General features: G+C 38.7%; 1 protein-coding gene across 2 annotated transcripts in view; it reads left to right on the plus strand.

Moving 5' to 3' along the window:
• The window catches only part of LOC122806316 (cryptochrome-1-like), a 401,673-nt gene that overhangs the window by 36,634 nt on the left and 344,425 nt on the right, over window positions 1-20,614 (plus strand). For both annotated transcript variants that reach the window (XM_044076633.1, XM_044076634.1), the window contains one exon: window positions 16,219-16,327. In XM_044076633.1, the coding sequence (XP_043932568.1) occupies window positions 16,219-16,327 (109 nt within the window). The remainder of the gene's footprint in view (window positions 1-16,218; window positions 16,328-20,614) is intronic.

Below are 20,614 nucleotides of genomic sequence, written 5' to 3' on the forward strand. Positions count from 1 at the left end.
TAGTAGGACCCCTTACTAAGTTGGCCACTGTCTCCTTTTGCTTGGCCAGTAGACTATACTGCATATGCCAGGTATTTAGTCTCAGGAAATGACAGTAAACCTGTTTTTACTTGCATCTCTTTGCTAATTGCTTCGTTCTAGAGTGATTGCATTCAGTTATAAATTCAGCAATAAATTGAGTTGGAGGAGGGGGGTATTATTCGTATCCTGACTCTCTGCAATTTCACCATCTAGGCTGCTAGCTAAACCCCGGCTGTTATGGTTATAGCAGGGTCGGCCTTAGGTGAAGTGGTGCCCTAGGCAAAAGGGCTCAGCAGCACCCCCCCACATACACACCACCTGGTGCCTCCATCCTGGTCTATTTACACCATTCAGTTTACTGGTAAAGCGCCCTAGGCGGCTGCCTAGTTGGCCTATGCCTAAGGCTGGCTGTGGGTTATAGTCGGAACTTTATCTTTTGTTTTTTTGCCACAAACTAACTTTTGTGTTCGTATAATAACCCATTTCGTTTTCAAAACTTTATAGTGGTCTTAATACACATTTATGAAATTAACCTACACTCATTGCAAAACTGCTGTAGTGTTAACTGACTTGCAACGTCAGTATAACTTTCATTTTCACTTCCTTGTGTTTTGGAAACAAAATCTGAAAAATATCCATTTCTGTTTAGCATCTATTATGGGAGCCATACCTCCACATCCATAATAAACAGATATATTGAGTATCTGAGGGTAAAGAAAATACTTTGTCCAGGAATTCAAGTGCTCCACATGATGTGAAGTAGTGTGACAGTGTTATGTTTGCTATTCGTGATCCTAATTGTCTAATTATCAAAGAACTTCTGATACAATTACTGTCTTGAAATAGATGTTGCTTCAGAAAAGTCACTTGTTCAGTCTTTCAAATTTGTCTTTCTGATAGTTTGACTTTGGGCCAGATTTCAAAAGACTTGCTGTCTATGTAAGTGACTTACTCTGAAAACAAGTCTTTTGGAATCTGTTTTTGTAATTGTATGCCGTGTTTTTGAAACCCTCCAAAGTCCTCACTCAAGAGTAACCAGTTTTTTTAATGTGCAACTCTAAGCATGAAAACCACTGTAAAAATTCTAGATTGTTTTTAATTTTCAGTGGGGAAAATACAAAATAGTAAACTTCAAACTAATGATATCCTTTTTTTTTGATGCCCGTAACTTGTATAGTTATTTATTTGTTGTTGTTTTTTAGGTGGGGGGGGGGTGTTTCTTTCTTGTGTTACAGAAAGAAGAGAGATTTAGAGGAATGCACTTGAGCAGCTGGTGGGGGAGTGGTGTGTTGTAGCTCTGCTGGTTGCACTGAGCATCCAATGGGGGAGTGATGTGTTGTAGCTCTGCAGGTATTCAGGAGCGGATTACTGTGGTTTATTTATAGCATTACCAACCTGTACTGCTTTTACTTAAGCAGGTTGGAGAGACCATTTGGGAAGGGATTGCTTTAAACGGTTAAGAGGCTGATGTTCTAAATTAAAATGGCTCAGCTCTAGGCTCTGTAACTAGGGCATGGTCTTTATATGCTATTTTTGTTTTCTTATCTGAAACAGATGCTGACCTGCTAGTGCTTTGATTCTGACAGATTACTGGTATGAAGCTTCAAACTTTGTGCGTGAGAGATTGAGGGTATTATAATATTGGTCTGAATAATGGCTGTAAGTGTGCATCCCTTACAGGGCAGCATTCTCATCAGACATGTATACCTGTCATAAGAACATTTATGGAGATCATCACTCTGAGTGCAGCACACACCTGTATAGATTCTGTTCATGTGACTGGTTACAGCCTGTGTAAAGGTACAGGTTTACTGCCAAAGTACCTCTAAAACCATCTGTGCAGCTGTGCGTTTTATAATCAAGTAGGTAGTTATGTTCTTTTTTAGCATCTGCATCCCTTCTCCTGTCATGTGACCCTTAGAAGTATTTTTCTGTATGAAAACACAAGGTGCAGATACCAGTGGAAGGACATTAGTGCACTGAGTACCTTCTGGGCATGTTGAAATTAGTACATCTTAAAGTTAGTTGACTTTTACACAGTTAAGTCACAGTTGTGCAAGTTGTCTGTTATACTGTCTGATTAAATATCTTTTCTTTCTGTATATTTCTTAGTATTTTGGGTTTCCATTACAATGACTGGAGTGGACCATATTCCTTATTCAAAGTATGCTTGAAGTCTGTGAAATTGGTATTTTAGTCTTTAATGTTAGCCAGAAGTGCTCTTTGCAGCACCTGATTTGCCCGGAATTGACTACTCCTTCAATTCATGTGGAGTTGCATGTATCTGTGGCATATCTATATACAACCCTCAATTCTTTTAGGAGACCCATTTGTTCCTACTACTGTTGGAACTCATACCTCTCAACTGTACATTATCCCTATTTTGAGCTTTTTGTCCCCCATTATTTATGGCTTTGTCCAGATTTCTTGCTCTAAGAGTTTGAGAGCTATGTTGGAGCTGTCTGGGTGTCCTCCTTCAACACTGCACTCATGTCTGCCTACAAATCCTGGTATTTTATGGCTGTCTCTCTGTACGTAAGACACTAATCACTGGGTGTTAGCAGTTTCAGTGATCTGGACTACTAATTTGGTCAGCCTGCAGCTTCAGATGTACATTGAGTGTTGGTTTAACATGCCGAATAAAATGACCGCATAATATGTTATAGTATATTAGGCTGGGTAACTTGGAATCTGGTCTGTGCATATAGTCTGCCACTAGATTGTTCTGTGCTACAGCATTAAACTTGAATATGATTGGCAAAGAATTTCAAGTATTTCATATTTCTTTTAAGAAAAGTTTAATTACTACTGTAAATGGCAAGTTTCACCATAACTACAAACTGTAAAATGTAATTGATTGGTAGCTAGATTAATGTGCTAAGCAAATGCTTTAGAAACTGCAGTTCACTGAGCTGTGAAGTACGTAATGATGTGTTGCGTATGGACTTGAAAATGGCTTACATAAATGGAACGTGATTTTAAGATTCTTATGTATGTAGTTTTTGTGTGGTTTTGCAGGGGGGATTACCCACCATTCCCACAGCATTAAAACGTTGACTTCTGACTTTGAAGTTGTAATCCTTTGAGATAAAACGACCAGTTTGTTTTACTGTTTGAAATAAATAAATTACCTTTGTCTTCAGTGTAGTGTGACCACAAAGTTAGTATATTGTGTTTGATGGTGTGAAAGTGCAGCCATTCAGAGACTATAGTCCCCAAGCAAAGCTTGTAAGTTCAGGAAGCAACTGTTAATGCAGTCATATATTACAGAATAAAGAGCTACAATATAAGTGTTGTACTCAGCAGTGAGAGTGTACATTTGTGTAGACATTTGGTGGCCTGGAGTTTACAGGTGTTCAGTGTTGTGTGGCTTTTTAATGCAATGAAGTAAGCATGCTTACACATGGTAAAGCTCTCTGTCCTGTGCCTCTTATCCAAGCTTGGCTGGCACTGTAGCTTAAGGTTCTAGTGAGCTGTCAATTATACTTGTGTCTGTAGCATACCCAGCATTGCTAGACGTCCCTGTTTGAGCAGGACTGTCCCGAGTTCAGCAGCCCAATCCCATGTCCCGCATTGCCTCTGAAAATCCTGTTCGAAGTTAACGAGCCCATTGTTCCACATTGAACAGAAGTGGCTGTGGTTTGTGATTTTGGCTGGCATACTGGTATACAAGCCAGTCAGAAATTGCAAAGCATGGCTACTTCTGTTCAATACGGAACAGCCCACTGTTCGTACGTAATAGAAGAGGCTCCGCAATAGACCTTTTTTGGTCGCTTGGCTGGCTGTGTCCCTACCTGTAATTTCGGAAATCTGTCAACCCTAAGCAATACCTCTCAACCTCTTAGTGCAAGAAATCTGGACAAAGCTTGACATGATGGGCTGGGAGACAAAGGCCCAAAAATAGTGACAGATTTTAAATATTGTTCTAATAAACTTAAAAAGTCATTAGAGTATGAGGATTGGTGTTGGCTTGCATTTTCTGGAGGGTATGAAGTCTAAAACTCAAATGTTTGTCATTATTTAGTGACTGCAATCCTTGATTCGATGATTTGCCAAAAAAAAACCTAAAATTTTATCAGGAGCAGACGAAAAATGAGTCAAAAATCAGGACAGTTGAGAGGTATCGTGCACTGTTTTCATTGGCCATTTGGTTTAGGTAAATTTTGTAGAATGCCCACTTGTATTGGAGAGGTTCAAATTTTAGAACTTGATTGGTATGGATGAAAGTACTGGTATGGATGAAAGTACTGATGAAGCCCAAGTGTTCTCTCTGTGCCTGCATTTTTTACAGGAAGAGTCTCTTGTTGCTTGTCTTGAGTACCTTCTTTCTTAAATGTATGCACAAACTGTTTTTCCAGGTTCCGCTACGCTCATTCTTACTATATTAGCTGTGCCGATTTCTACTAATCCCATAATCTTCTACCTATGGTATTCAGGTTTTCCACTGGTTACTTTGAGTTGAACTTTTATTTATTTTATTTATTTTACATTTGTTAACCGGGCTAGTCTAGCTGGATACATGTCCATTTTCAGTAGAGGCCCGGGGAGAAAAGCTCCACACATAATAATAACAACAGACATATTAATAAAAAAACATTTAACAAGCATAAGAATAATACATTAGTAATAAGAACAAAAAACTAGGGCACTTACAAAAAAAGTTTTACTAGGTAGTAGAAGCATAATTGTAAAATAAATACTAGGTCAGAAGAAAGGAAAAAAAAAAGCTAAAGATTAGTTTTCAAGTTTTCAATAATCTGTCAGAGAGAGAGAGAGAAGCAGGAGAATTAATGTAGTAATTAAAGAGAGAGAGGAGAGAGAGAGAGAAGTAGTCAAGTAAGGAGAGGTAGGAAGAGGTGGAAGAGAGAAGAAGAGAGAGTGGAGGAGAGAGGAAAGGAGGAGGAGAGGAGAGAGAGAAAGAAAGAAAAAAAAAAAAGAAATATTATATATAATCAATAATATATAATGAATAGAGTTAGCAGTGGGGGGGAAGGAAGGCAGGTCAGGGTCAAGCAGGAACAAAGAAAGTGGAAGTTTTTTTTTTTGTTTGTAGAGTTTTTTTTGAGAGGTTAGAGAGGGAGAGGGTGAGAGATGTGTAGTGGTGGGTAGTAGCAGATTCCATGTCCTACCTACAGTATTAGAGAGCAGAGAGTTTTTTTTATTTTTTTTTGATTTGTTTTTTTTAGAAGAAAGATAGAGAAGAAGAGTAAGAAAAGATTTAAAATTAAAAAAGTAAAGTGGTTAAAGTATATGTTGGTGTATCTTGTGTGTTATCAAGTCTTGTGAGAGTATAAGACAGTTTGAAGCCTAGGCTTTTTTTAGAAGTTTTGTTAGAGGTTTTAGGTTATGACAGTGATGTTGTCGCAGAATGTGTTACTGTGGCTTTAAGTTGCTAGTTTGTTTAGGTTAAGTTTCTTTAGTTTAGGTTTAGGTTAGCCTTCTTAAGGTTACTGAAAATAGGTGGTAGAGTAGAGAGTAGATATTATAGTAGAAGGTGTAAGAAAGTAGTTAATGGTGTAAATTTGTGTGGTTTTTTTTTGTTAACTGTTTTTTTTTTTTTTTTTGTTAACTGTTTTTTTATTGTTGTGTATCAATTTGATCAAAGTTGTCTTGTTATCAATGGTTTTTCAGTTAGTGGAGTAGTTGTCGAAGACAAGCCAAGGAAGTTTAAAGGTTAGAGATTAGAGAAAGAAGAAAGTTTAGGTTTTTAAAAGAGAAGGAGTAGTTTAGTTTTTTAGTAGTTTTTAGCATTAGGCATCCGACATGATTTTCTTTCACAATGGAGTGGCATAGCTGTCTGTGGAATGTAGTGTTCAGGGTCCTCTCCCCTCACTGGTGGCTAACTCTTACGGTATAGCTGTCTGTGGAATGCAGAGTCCAGCCTCCTCTCCCCACACTGGTGACGGACTCACTTAAGGTACTTGTGAATGAATATCATTGCACTCCTGAGATGAGCTCACAGACTATGCACTAACTTGAGAACTGGAATATCTTATTGCATTTTATTATATTTGGAATGTTTTACAGAATAATTTATTTTCTGTTGTGTTTTTCCACCTCATCAGATAGTTTATTTGTTTAATTTCTATGTTTTCCAGAAGTTTTTACTATTCTGTTTAGCTTGTAGCCTTTTTGCTGTCCTAATTTGCAAATTTTCTCCTGCAATGAAACTTTAGGTCTTGTTTCTGTTCCTGAGAAATGTTCTGCAGCTTTTTTAGCATCTCAAGGAAGGGGAGAACCCAGTTTTGCTTTAAAATGTATGCTTTTGCTCACAATTCTGTCGGACTTCCAGCATTCGTTCTTGTATTGTGAGAAGATACAGAAGCAATGTAATATGCCCAGTAGTGATAACTAAGAGCTGTGGGTGTTCCTTTTATCTGGTTTATTCCTGAACTTTGTGTTTGTCATCCTGGATTCCGGTTGTACTGTTAAATTAGAGCACAATTTTCTTATTAATGTTGGAATATTGGTGCATCATTAAGGCTGCCTTCCACTTTTTGCCTTGCTCCATTTTTATGTAGCTGTATTAATATTTCAGTTTGCATCAGGTCTTCATTGCAAGATATTATAGGAAAAAGTCTTGTAAATGCTCTCAGTAACTTCAATATTTGTCTTGCCTAACTACATTGGTGTGTGTCATTTATGGGACTAGGTGGGGAGGTTTGCATACTAACCCAGTTTAAGCTAGAGCCACTTGGGTATCCAAAGCCAGTTTCAAGTGCTTACACTGCAAAGTGATTTTGCTGAAAGTCACTTTCATTGCTAATGGAGTTTTTATTTTCCACTGTTGTACAACTATGCAATGGGTGTATATACAAGTTTGGAGGGGGTGTGGGGTACAGGGGAATTGCCCCCTGCAAAAGACTTTGAGCTAGCTGAAAATTGCTTTCATTTATTTGATTTTACAGCACTGTCCCTTGCCAAAATTTTGTTTTGAAAGTCCCACGAGTGTAAAGGAACTGTAAGCATTAATAGACAGTTTAGTTTCACTCCACTCCACACAAATCTAGCAATCATGAACTGGTTGCTTTAACAAATCACTACTCTTAGGCCTGTGTATGAATTGCACAGGCATTTTTATTACTGACTGAATGTTCTGTGTATAATGGGAAATAGGACATTTCTGGTACTTCTCTATTGACACAGAAAATCTGTCAGGAATTTGGCGTAGAAACAGAAAATGATTTTGTATTTAAACATCCTGCCACTGAAATAAAGGAGGGAAGAAATGCTGAAATAACCTTTAGGGTTTTACACTCCTTTTTAGTATGTAATATTGCTGTGTTAATGAACGAATTGTGAGTAAATATACCGTGATATTCTGTCCGTGTATTTCTAGAGTGTTGGCCAGTCATTGAGGAGACCTTTCAGGGTAAAGTCCAACTCCTAGAGAAAGAGTTAGCAGTAAAGGTAAACTTTTAGTGTTCGAGGAGGAAGAATCACTGATTATGAAAAAAGTATATCCTTAAACGTAATGGATACTGAATGAAAATGATGGCCTTGTGAAATGCAGGGTGAAAAACGAATTGAGAGAATAATTTAAGCATCTGAGTGACAAAAGTATGAAAAGAAAAAAGGAAGTCTTTCATTTTAAAACTGGGAATTAATTATTTTAGAGAATCCTGTCAAATGTATGAGAATAATTTAAAAATAAATAGAAGGAAATTGAAAGCATTTTGTGTCGAATTGATTTTCAGCATAAAACTGAACAGGGATTTAAAAATAACTGAAAGGAAATGAAAACATTTTGTCTCCTCTCTTTTTTTTTCACTTCTGTGAAAGAATGACTAAATCGATGATTAGTCTGGCTGTGGGAGCCAGAAAAAGAGCACTAAGTAGAAACCTAGATTTTAGTAACGAGGTCTGTTTGTCTCCAGTCCTCACAAGGATGACTTTATGCCTATCTAGTGCATTCTTGAATTCAATCATTGTATTTTTGTAAGCATTTTTGTCCCTTTACAAAGGCCTTATAAACATAAACATTGCTTTCTTTTATATGACTTCCATGTATTTCCTATCAGCTGTATTGTGTTTTTTTTTTGGGGGGGGGGGGTTGTGCTATTAAGTCTGTGTTGAACTTACTGTTTGCTTTCTTCCCTACAGACTGCATGTATTAATTTCATCTTCTGTTTATGGTTCTTAATGCAGAACATTTACCACTTTTCTCTGAAATATTTCCTTTCTTGTGTTATACTAATGGGGTGTGCAACTACACCCCGTTATTAATAGTGGAGAATGTCAGATCTTTAGCTGCATGATGCAGAGGGATGAACCTCAGCTGTGTCTCTGGTGACTGAGGATTCAGTAGCAACCTGACTGATGGAGAGTGGGAGTGAGTGTCCAATGATGGCTCCCCATCAGTGATGGCTCCCCATCCTGGGGAGACTGTGTGACCAGTGATGGCTCCCCATCCTGGGGAGACTGTGTGACCAGTGATGGCTCCCCATCCTGGGGAGATTGTCATTTGGTGTACTGCAGTGCCGAGTTGGACTGGGCATGCCTTTGACTTGCCAAGCCTTGTTAGTAGTATACTAGTCTTCATGAATGTGTGTGAGTGGGGGGAGGGTGCATGCCCACAGGGGGAAGGTGCAACAAGTCTTTGCATTTGAGTGAGCCTGCTATAACTGCCGGTAGGGAGGAGTTATGGCAAAAAAAAACTGCCCCCCCCCCCCCATTACTGCATGGATGATAGCTGTGACTCTGGGGAACTAAGTAGCACAGGAACTAAAATCTTTGTCCCTTTATATAGGGGTTGGCATGTTTTGTACTGGTTGGGAATGAAATGGCAAGCTCAAGGGATAGCCAAGTAGTCAGAACATAAAGTCATGTGAACCAGCTGTGGGATTTAACAGCTGAGCAGTGAAACTTCTAAAAAAAAAAAAAAAAATGCCAAATGATGACTAGTAGAGAGAGGATGATCCCTGCTGTTTTAAACCTTCAAGAATGTTTTCCGTGTACCACTGTATGCTGTATGAAATGATATTGTAGTATGTTTAGGACCTTAATGTTAGTATTGACAGCTGTTATCATGGTGTACTTTTCTGTACAAGTCTGGGATGATAAAAGTGTAGCCACTTAATTATTAAATAGTAGTAGAAGGTATGCCCTTTTAAGTTAAGGATTACCAGTTAGAAAAATGCATTGAGCTTAAGTAACATTTGCTTGAGCAGTTTTCATGCTTGCGGTTGAGGTCCAATAGCGGACAGTGGATGTACATGCATGAAAAGAATTCCGAGATTTGTCATGGAGTTTCCTAATTAAAAAAACAAAACAAAACAGAAAAGCAATGTACAGAATACACAACAGCGGCGGTCAGACAATTGTTATTGTCTTTTGTTTTTTTGTGTGACAGGCAACTCCCCCAAACAGGATTGTTGTACCTTAAGAGAATACTGAGAGGGGTAGAGATTTCAGGCTTCATATAAATTTGGACTTTTTCATTTGGACTTCTTATTCCAGTACTCTCAAATTATAAATGGTTATCCAATTCCATGACGGGCTTGCTGACTAGTAAAATGTTTACTGGTATGGTTTAAAAAAAAAAAAAGGTTGTACGAATTAGGAAAGTTCCAGTATGAGAGATTCAAAGCCATGAAATAAAAGGTAAAAGTTAAGAACTTTGAAACTAAGTGAAATACTATTGGGAGCAACTCACAGAATTTATAAATGGTGGGGGGGGTGCAGCTTGTATGTTTTTAACATTGGGAGTTTTAAAACCAGTGCAGTGTCCACTTTTTATGTTAGAAATTTATAAGCTTTTAGTTCTTAGACAAAAACTGGGCTAGCTTTCAGGCCATTTTAATCTTGGCCAGTTTCCCCTTAAAGGTGAGACCCCATCCCTGTACTCTTTCTGTGGTGTAAACACCTTGACCAGTATGCTAACCCCAACCCCTTCTTTTTTACTCATTCAGGCATATGTACAGGCAAGTGGACTATACCATTGGGGATTTTTTTTGTCAGCCAAAGCCTAGTCACAGTGGACAGATTAAACTACAGTACAGTTCAAGTGAACTCAGTTAAAGGAAAACTCCACCATGTCGTACAAATTAACTCCATCATTAGGTTTCTTTTCTCCCTACAATATGGTTCCAGCATTGTGTATGTACCAGAAATCAGTTTGTTGTTTTATTTAAAACTTTTATTTCCTTGCATTGGAGTCAAAGGAAGGGAAAGCCTACCTACTTTTTTTTTTTTTTTTTTTTTTTAACTCAACTTCTCACATACTTTACAGATAAATTAGTCTCCACCTGCATGACATATCATAGACAGTTAAATCTGTAGTTTACCCTGTCAGGTACTGCTGTCAATCTTAGATGGATAATTAATCCTGCTGTCAGGAACACAACAGCTGATATAAAAAAGACAGAAAGCTGTGGAATTGTCCACTGTTTTCAGAGGAGAGGAGAACTTGACACTCCCCTTTCATAGAAAAACAAAGCAATTAGATCAGTCAGGGGTTTAAAGGCAAATGTAAACTCTTCTGACAAATTTACGTAAGCAGCAACACAGTATTGAAATACTAAACTTTAAATGTTATAATAGTTTGTGTTAAGATAACTTAAGAGTCGTAGCAAAATTTTCTGTGACATTTAGAGTAAAGTCAGTAAATATTATTTTTTGTAAAGTATAAATGCATTCATTATTTTCAAGCCCCCACACACAGGCCAGAACTGCAGAGTCGGGTAGCAACCCTGTCAGCTAGGTGCATTGATACTGTTCATAAAAAAGGCCTTTTATGCTTTTTGTGACATGCATATCTGGTACATGCAGATCCATTGTAAGAGATTCCCACTGACTTTGAGTCGTTCCTTGCATTGACGGAGAGCAACCATAATATACAGCTGAATTTACTTTAACATACATTTGCTATGTGCCCTTGCATTAAGAACACTAAGAAAAGGAAATCCACACACACACACACACACACACACACACACACACCATTTAAAATATTTTAAATCGACTGTTTCTCTCCACTAAAACAGTACCTTACCGTACTGTGATAGTTTCTCTTTTAAAAAAACTTTTATCCCACCCTGGAAAAGCTTGCTGCATCTCCAGTTCATTGATGTCATCCATGCCAATGAATACAAGTAGTTTTCTGGGAAATTCCCTACACAAAATGACATCACCGTGACCGTCCTAAAAACCCACCCATGCTGTGATGAAATGATTTGGTAATGAAATGTTATTACTGTATACAAAAGAACCACATGTTTTGACCTTGATTCTGTATGGAGTCTGTGTAGAAACCAAGCCAGCTCCGTGTAGTAGTTGGATAAAGCCCTGACTAAATTGCTGGTGACCTGACCTCGATCAGCAGCTTGGGTTCATGTAGGAGCTGGCCTGGAGGATAGGAGAGAGTGACTGCTGCCAGCTCACCCATGTGGGGGAGGGAGGTGGGTGGGTTGGATAAAAGCATAGGGTGACACCTAGCAGGATTACTAGATGTTTCTAATGGAGAACAAGCTAGCCAAGTCTACACAGTCATAGTATTTAACACCAGTAAGCCAAGGAGAGTCTGGCAAGTGGAGTCACGCTTCCCTTCTGGAGAATGCAGTAGTGGGCATGGTAGCTTTGCCGGGGGAAGTGCTCCCAACTGGCAGTGTGATAACAACTCCCCATGACCAGTAAGCAGAAATGCTCCCTAATACCAGACTCTGTTTTGCAAAAACAAGATCTGATTGGGATTCCTGGGCAAGAATTAAGGGACTGTAGTGGTTTCACCCATACCAGTAATTGTCCAGCTCCCATGGCCCCAGAATGAATGGACTGGTTTGGGCATTAGTATTTTGAGCCATGGAGCAAGGTCCAAGGAGGAGCAAAATGAAAATCTATGGAAAAACCTGCAAAGAAGAAAAAAAGTTACGTAATCACATGGTGCACATTTTTTTTTTTTTTTTTTTAGGTATTGTTCTGTTGAATTATTTGTCAGTCTATTTATAAACCTCCGAGATGTGAAGTACACACTGTGGTTTAAAAACAAGGTCACATCCTGTGGTATTTTTCAAGCTTGTGTGGTTCCCATAAGTGTAAAAGGGTTTCAAACGTGTCATTCTCTATCTGGGCATGCCTTTCATTTGTAATGATGGTCATGAGACTCCTGACAGTGTTACCTTATAAGGTTACAGGTGTCGAAGATGAGCATTTGTTCTGGACCACTTATTTCAGTAACTGTGTGTGTGCATCTGTCTTCTCTCTCCTGTTGAGTTTGTCACCCTGATTTCTCTGGTTTTGGTGTGGTGAGGGTGTTTGGGACACTGACGCTAAAATGTTATATGACTAAACTTAAGACTTGGTAGGGAAACTGAGATGGCGCATGCTTGAACTTGTACAGTCGTCCCTCATTATTATGTGAACTTGTCAGGAGATGCCTTTATGGTTTGTATTTCCTGTTTTGGTCATGAACTGTTAAGGTGTCATTATCCTGCAGTTGTAATTAAATTATTCCTCTGTGATGAATGCCTGAGTGACTGCAGAACTACTTAGCTTTACTTTTTAGATCTCCAAACATAGAGGCAAGAACTCTGGCTTATGGGGTTTGCAGATGACTGCAAAGTGGGGGTGTTAACTTATTTACAACTGAGAGCACCTCCAGACATTTATGCAGTTAACTCCTACTGATGCCTCTAGGCGTCGAATATTCTTTGTTCATATTTGCAGTAATAATTCCAAAACCAATGCTACATACACGGTATCAAATATTTCATCTTAAAACATACATGATTGCAAACACAACTGCATTGATATTTGACCTCTGTCGAATGCAGCTAAAGCGGGATTGACTATTCGTATACTGTTCATGTGTACTGTAATAACTTTCACATTTTTCTTAATATGTCAACATTCAGGTAACACTGACAGAACTGCATAGCCTCATAGGAATGCTCACAGCTGTATGAAGAAAATCCTGCTTGGCAGTATGTGTCTTGCTTGAATGGTTACTGAGCTATCATAAGCTGTTTATACAACATTACAAAATTAGTATTCACTGCCATTATTTTAGCTTATAAAATCCATGTTAAAGCATAGAACTGAGTGAAACCCACTAAAGTAAAGATTAATTTATCCTGAATAGTTTGCCATTTACAGTTTTCTAGTGACACTTATGGTTCCAGAGATATGGATATTTGTTTGAACTGGAAGGTGCTCACACTCGCAGCTGCACTGCACTGGTGAGAATAAATTAATACACTCTGTTACACCCAACCTCTCTGGAGAAGTTTGTTTACATCATCTGCTTCATATTGTACTGTGGACCAGTCCTCTGCATAAGTCAGAAATCAAGACCACATCTGCCGACTTGACAGATGTAACCGTCATGTCCCTAACTAAAAACGTATGAAAGCTAATCTGGCCCTTCATATTGTCTCTCGAAAGTTTTGCCAAGGGTATAGTATGTCCTCTTTCCTATTCAGAGTCCTGAAACCCATCTTGAATGTATTTGCGTAAACACTGAGAATGTGGGCACATTTCTTGCTTCACAAATACAGGGATCAGAAGGCACATGACAGAGGCCTCAGAACCTGTACTATCACAGTATCTCCTAGCAGAGCAGTATCATTTGTAAGGACCTGCCTGATGGGTCCAGCTCTTCCATGTGCCATAATAGCAGCTTTGTGCATCAGTGTCCTTTGTAAGATTGCCTGTCTGACAGATCCTGGGTTCTCTCTTGACCCCAGTTTTTCTGTTCGATGATGTTTTGATATCCCCCCCCCCCCCAAGTTCACATTAATAGTTTTGCTGTGTACTTTAGTTTTCTCAAACTCCCAAAATATGCTAGTGGATTGTCCGATCCGTATTATTGCATTTATCTTTGCCTTTGAAGTAGATGTGCCTCAGAAGAGTCCATGATGGTTAATTAACCTAGCTAACAAATCCAGTACATCTAAAAATTGAAATGAAAACCTCCCACAAGACTTTCAAGGGTAGAAAATGATAGGTTCTCTCTTTACACATGAAAATAAACACAGAACCGGACTGGAAGACTCCTGTGAACCCCGTATTGTTCATGCTAGGACAAAAAGCTGGTAAACTTTTTATGGCAGGAATAGACTTTGCACCGAGCCTTCTAAATCAGGGGCTTATTCATTGGAGAAAATGCTTGTTTTTGGCTTGCTCAGGGAAACTGAAAAGGATTAACACTTTTTTATATAATTTTGAATACACTTTTCCTTTCTTGTCTGGAAAATGGAAACTACTGGCATCAGTTTGTCAGCCTAGAAGTAATGTCCACCCCCAACCTTCTTGATAGCGTTGAAAAGGCAAATAGGTACTGCTGAGGCATCATGATTAATTACATTCAGTGTTCCCATCTGGGTCTCTTCCAGTGTCATAGCTTTGCTACACTGGAATGGTTTAAGTGCTCTATTGAGGTTGTGTACAAAAATGGACTGCCCCACCAAATGTCCACTAGGCTTGGAAGTTTCTTTTCCACTTTCCAACAATGTATATTGTCAGTGTTCAAGACACTTGCTTTACTAGAATTATTTTTAGGGCAATCTGAAAGTCATTCCCTGGAGCTTTACTGGACTCTTCCCACACCCGGCTGTTTGATTTAATGACTGACACTGCTATGTCTTTATTCAACTCTGGAAGCCCCGTTCTCCTACAAACACTGCATGGAAAGACTTTGTTTAGCTTGATGGGTTTCTTTTTATTACTGGTGCCCATAGGGCTACTGCAACAACAAGCGCTGACCACTTTCTTTTGCCACAGCTCCTTACTGCTGCTTCAACAACTGAAATACTGAACAGGATTCACTTGAGCACTAAAATATTATGAGAAGCTTCTACAGAAGTGAGAGTGAACTAGATCCACACAGCAGCATCTTGTGGAGCTTCCTAGGAAGCCTTCACTACAAGTCTGTATCTCCTGCATTTGTCCATCTGCCATCCTGGCTACCTGACTTGGTTTTCCAGTAAGGAGTAATCAGTTTAGAATTCAAGTGTCCATATCATACGGTCTCAAGTGTGATTAAAAGTGCAAAGTCAATCAGCAGCATTTGGGTCCAGATGCCCTTGTACCAAGGAGACCTTTTTGTGTTTTAGCATGGTGTTTATTATGCAAAATACACAAATGTTTCAGAAGTTCAGTAATTCACTATTCAGGATCAGATCAGCTTTACAGTAAATATTCATTTTTCATTGTTGGCATTGCATAATAATGTCTGTATGCCGCTTAGGGTTTCTGGGAAGTCCAGATGTCATTGTGGCACTCATTGGGCATAAGACATAGTAGTAGTAGTACTATGCCCCATGTGTGTGTGTGTGTGTGTGTGTGTGTGTGTGTGTGTGTGTGTGTGTGTGTGTGTGTGTGTGTGTGTGTATATGTATATATATATATATATATATATATATATATATATATATATATGTGTATATATATATATATATATATATATATATATATATATATAAAATACTGTTGAAATGTCAGTGCCTGTGATCGAAAGGCACTTTTTTCAAGGGGCTCAACGCCAAACCAGACTACAACGAATACATAACACCGAATAGGCAGTGTAATTCAGTAATCTGAGTTTGGTATTGTGAGTGGAGATCACAGTACAATGAGGAATAGGGAATTAACACATTTCCTCACTGTAGTACGATCTCAGAGTTAGTATGTATGATTTGCAGGGGGGCTCCCCTGCAAAATAGTAAAAGACACTTGTTGAATGTAGAGTGTAATGGTACGTTACTCTGTGTAGCTTGGGTGACTGAAGTCCTCTACTGCTATATCAAATACATCAAACTATGGGTGTCTAAAGTTTTGATGTGTATGCTTGCTCGACTTTCCGGATTTCCAAATTTCGGGTAGGCATTGTGACTGGTTGATGAATGCGGGTCTACTTCATATCATTGATGATCCGGTCTTTAATCATGTTAGGTTCGATGTTCTGCAACTTCGAAGTTCTGCAACACTGAAAAAAAAAATTACTAGAAAACAAGTCGTGTTTTTACCCCCACCCCCCCAAGCACACACCCTGCTACTTACATATACCAACCACAAGATTGAACTACAACAAGGTAAATTTCCTGTTCCATGCTGTACGGCTATCTCCACTGAAGTCATTCAGTGTTACTTTTTGACTGTTTTTTCCCCCCACAGATTCACTCAACATAGTTGTTGAATTATTTGTGTTCTCTTTGAATATGATTTTAATGTGTAGCTACTTTTGTTTGTTATATTTTTTAGATTCCTGTTGCAGTGCTTGGAGGACCTCGATGCTAATCTCAGGAAACTGAACTCTAGACTCTTTGTAATCCGTGGACAGCCGGCAGATGTCTTTCCTAGACTCTTTAAGGTTAGTTTGTGTGTTGGACACCTGTAAGGCATACGGTGCCTTGCAGTGGTTAGGAAAACTTCCCCTAGAGGCAAGGTAAATGATTTAATAAAATTGGAATTCATTTTTAAGATTTGGCAGGGGTAAAGGCATTAACCACAAAAAATGTGGTGGTGATCTTTCCTTTTGCCAAGTGTACCTGTCTGATGACTTGACTAGCTGTAGATATGAACATACACAATCTTTTCTAGGAAGTTTATGTGCTAATTGTTCATAAGTCAGGGAAGAGCCACTAGGCACATCTGTCAATGTTATGGATGACCAGGTAGTATTGATCTGATCCTTTTTTTTTTTCCAGTATCAGTCTGATTCTTATCCCATTTTGGGAGTGTGAATGTTATGGGGAAGTTCTGAAGGATATTTCTCAAAGTATGCCATTGTTTTGCCCTACTGTCACCCAAGTTTTTGTCTTTGTGGCATATTTTCCTTCTCAGTAGTACTATGTCCTTTTTTTTTCCATGTCCCACTTGTTTTTACTTTTGTGTTAACTTGAGTAAACTGTTGGAAACAATATTATGGTCACGGCAGTAGAAGTTTTCCTTGGAGCTGACAGTTTATATTGCAGAGCTTGCAATGGCTGCCAGCTATTTCTGCTTACATTTTGTGTTGTCTAAGGTGCTCAGAATTCTGATGCAATAGCTACATCTTGCTGAAATAGGTTTCAGCTTAAAATAACAAGAATAGTGAAGAAGAGGTGACTCGTTTTAGTGTATTTGCTGTAACCTTCAAAGCAGCTCATCAATTGTGCATTGTGATGCACAGCCCACTTTGTCATTGTTCTCCCAAAATGCTCTCTTAATTCTGTCTGTAACTTTGTGTTGCTAGGGTAGTGTGAAGGGACGTGGATATACAGAAAACCTATACTGCTTAATTGGCTGGCTTTTTTTTTTTTTTTGTAAGAAATCGATGTAGACATGAATGTCGTATTTTTAATGAAGCAGTGACTCATTGTAGAAAACACAGATAAAAATGTGTGCTTCAGTATCATTGTCACTGCATAAAATATACAGCATTTGATGGGAAAATTTAAAAATAGTACTATGTGGTGCAATGAACATTCTGACCTGTCTTTTGTTAGTAAAATAAGTAAAACTTTCAGTTTTTTTAATATTTTTGTTAATTTTATTAAGACAGTAGTATAAAGCAACCTTTGTGTGTGTGCTGATTTGTGTTTGTGAGAGATTTCAGCACTGTTGTGTGTTTTGGGAGAGATTTCAGCACTGCCTGCCATTACTGTTGCATAAGTAAGAGTATAATTTGATAACTGAAATGTCTGGACCAGCTAGAATCAGTCCCAAAACATGGGACTGAATGGCCGAAAGATCTGATTTGTATATAACAAGTTTGAGATACCATTTCTCTGAATATTTCCTTTACTCAGAGGTATGGTAATCTTAGAGTTGGTGTATAAACGTTTTGGGAGGTGGGGTGCTTGTCTCCCTGTGGGGGGGGGGTGCAGGAGGAATTGACCCCCCCCTCACCCCCCTGCAGAAAAATGTTAAAGAGAAGAGTGATCTTTGAGATTAGCTATTCTGTATTTTCTGTCTTTTTTTTGGAATGTTGTCACTCGGCATATTGAGTTCAGTAGGGAGCTGTATAATTTACTTCTGATTACTTCTCACAGGGACTGAATCCTTTGGAAGCATTGTAGAATTCACAACTGTGCAAGGCTGGCCTTGGGCTGGTTGAGCCAACTGTGCTCAATAGAGTCCCACTCCTAAGGCGAGCTCCCACACTTGTCACTGTTTGCAATAAAGAACTGCAGCTTTAAAAAAATGGGGGGGGGGGGGTCTCTTCCTGAAATTGTAACAAGCTGCTTGCTACAGACATAATAAGCATCTTTCTACGGTTAAGACTGCTACACACTTGAGAGCTTATGCAGTGACTGCAAATGCAGTACTGACATTTTATTAGCATCTGCCTGTTACAGTCTGATAGATTCAGGAGCAAGGTTGAAACTTTCAGGAAATAAAGAAGAGAAAAAAAGCTGTTTGATACAAATTTAACACGCAGTTTGCTACAAATAACTATCTCAAACTGTCTTTTGCAGAATGTCCTTGACTGATTTTACTGCCCCCCCATCCCTCCCCCCCATCCCTCATAGAAGTTAATTTTCTGGTAATTTACCGTGGAATGCAGTCAGTCAATAATTGCCTAACTTTAGAGTTTTGTTCGGAAAATTCATGTTGATGTTAAACCTGTTATTCTATAAACCTTTAAGTGAATTGGAATAATTAAAAATGACTCCTTTGTGTTGAGATTTATCACCCCATTGTTTTTATCTTTGTCCAGAATTCTTGAGCGGAGAAGTTGAGCAGTATGCCGCAATTGCAGCATTGGCATGTTTAAACAAATGCCTTCTGTGTGTGTGTATTTCAGAATATCTTGTCAGTAGTTTTGTAATTTAGTCTGTGCTTACAAGAGTCGTGCTTTACTACATTAGACATAAAATGTTTTATCTGGACTTTCTGCAAGACCTTGTTACTGTTCTTGATAGTCAGGCATCATCTATTTGAAGATCATTGCCTTGCAGAAAGGAGGGACCTTGGGGGACGTGCCTGTTCAGGACCTCCTTCCTCTTGATTTTCTTTTCATTTTTCTGGCTCTGTGCCTCGGTTACGGAGCTGTATCTGCTCGAAGAGTAACATGCTAGTAATGGTCTTGTATTATCTCTTACACTGAATAACATGCTAGTAATGTAACATGCTAGTAATGGTCTTGTATTGTCTCTTACACTGAATAACATGCTAGTAATGGTCTTGTATTGTCTCTTACACTGAATAACATGCTAGTAATGGTCTTGTATTGTCTCTTACACTGAATAACATGCTAGTAATGGTCTTGTATTGTCTCTTACACTGAATAACATGCTAGTAATGGTCTTGTATTGTCTCTTACACTCTGACTTCTCCTAATTGACGATCCAACCATCAGTGACTGTGCAGTCCTGTTAGCAAATTCTCAGACTCCTCTTTGTTTTTTGTTAAGATGGCTGAGGAATGACTGTGTCTTAATTTAATGAGTCCTTTTGGGGCAGTCATGTGCATAGTCTTCTACTTGCTTATCTGCTTTCTGGTTCTTATTTCTTCTCCATCTTTCTTTAGATCTTTTTTTCTTGTCACAATGAGCACTCACGACTTGGACCCTGTTTAAAGGCCTTGAATTACTTAGTAAACTCCTGTTATGAACCGCACATTTTCCTTTGAACTGCTGTATTGCCTCAGAATGTAAAAATGAAATCAGACTTCTAGAAAACAAAGACCAGAAGATTTCTAGAACAGATTGGCAAGTCCTGATAGTAAGGTTAATCTACTTGCTGTGTGAGTCTCTCTTTGTCAAGTTTTTTGACCTGTCTTATAATTCTGCCTACAGGATAGTGAATTCTTTTTATTTTGTGTCTGCCTTTGCTGACCTGCATACACAACAGGAAGAAGTGTTGTCCATGCCAACATCTTCTCGCCTTTGAATTGAGTATCTATTGCAACCCACACCCTTTCAGCATTCAAATTTCCTGTGAACCCTTTGTCTTCTGGATACATTAGTTGTAGCCCGTCCAGTAGTATATCTGGATCTATGTCTTATTGTAAAATCAAAATGTCGAACAGCATAACAGCAAAAGTGCCAAATTGTCGACGGCCTGTTTTTGAGATCGCAGTACAGTGAAGATTGGGATATTTGCCCTTTCCTCACTGTAGTGCGATCTCTGAGTTGGAATATATATTTGTAGGGGGGGCGCAGCCCCCCACAATACTGAATTTTAGTTTCGCCTTTTCGCTCTTGTGAGCGTTCGACATTTTGCGTCTACGATGTTATGATATGGACGCATATACCTGACTCTGTTTTACCTCTCATAATCAATTAGTCAGTTTATGGCTTGACCAATTATTAATTTTCCATATCTGGATTGAAAAAAAACCTTGACAAAAAATATCCCTCTGCTTATTTATCTAGCTCAGACAGAATAGCAATGGGTAAAATAGTAATTCTAGCCCAGTTTGAATACAGGCTTCCCATTACACCAACTGCCTTTAATAAAAACTCTTCACTCAGCAGAGTGCTAAACAGAATTTGTTTTGCTGTCTGTAATTCCGTCTCTCATGAGTACCACTGCTTGACCATCAAAGCCAAATGGTTCCCAGTGCAGCAAAGACTGCTTAATCTATTCTTGTTTCTGTAGACAGGAGCGGTTGACAGAGTTCCTCCATTAAGGATGCTAGTTTTGCTTGGGATGGCAGGGAGTCCCTAATT

The sequence above is a fragment of the Protopterus annectens genome, chromosome 7.part0 (assembly GCF_019279795.1).
Source record: "Protopterus annectens isolate FY-2018-M chromosome 7.part0, PAN1.0, whole genome shotgun sequence".
In the NCBI taxonomy this organism is placed as follows: Eukaryota; Metazoa; Chordata; order Ceratodontiformes; family Protopteridae; genus Protopterus; species Protopterus annectens.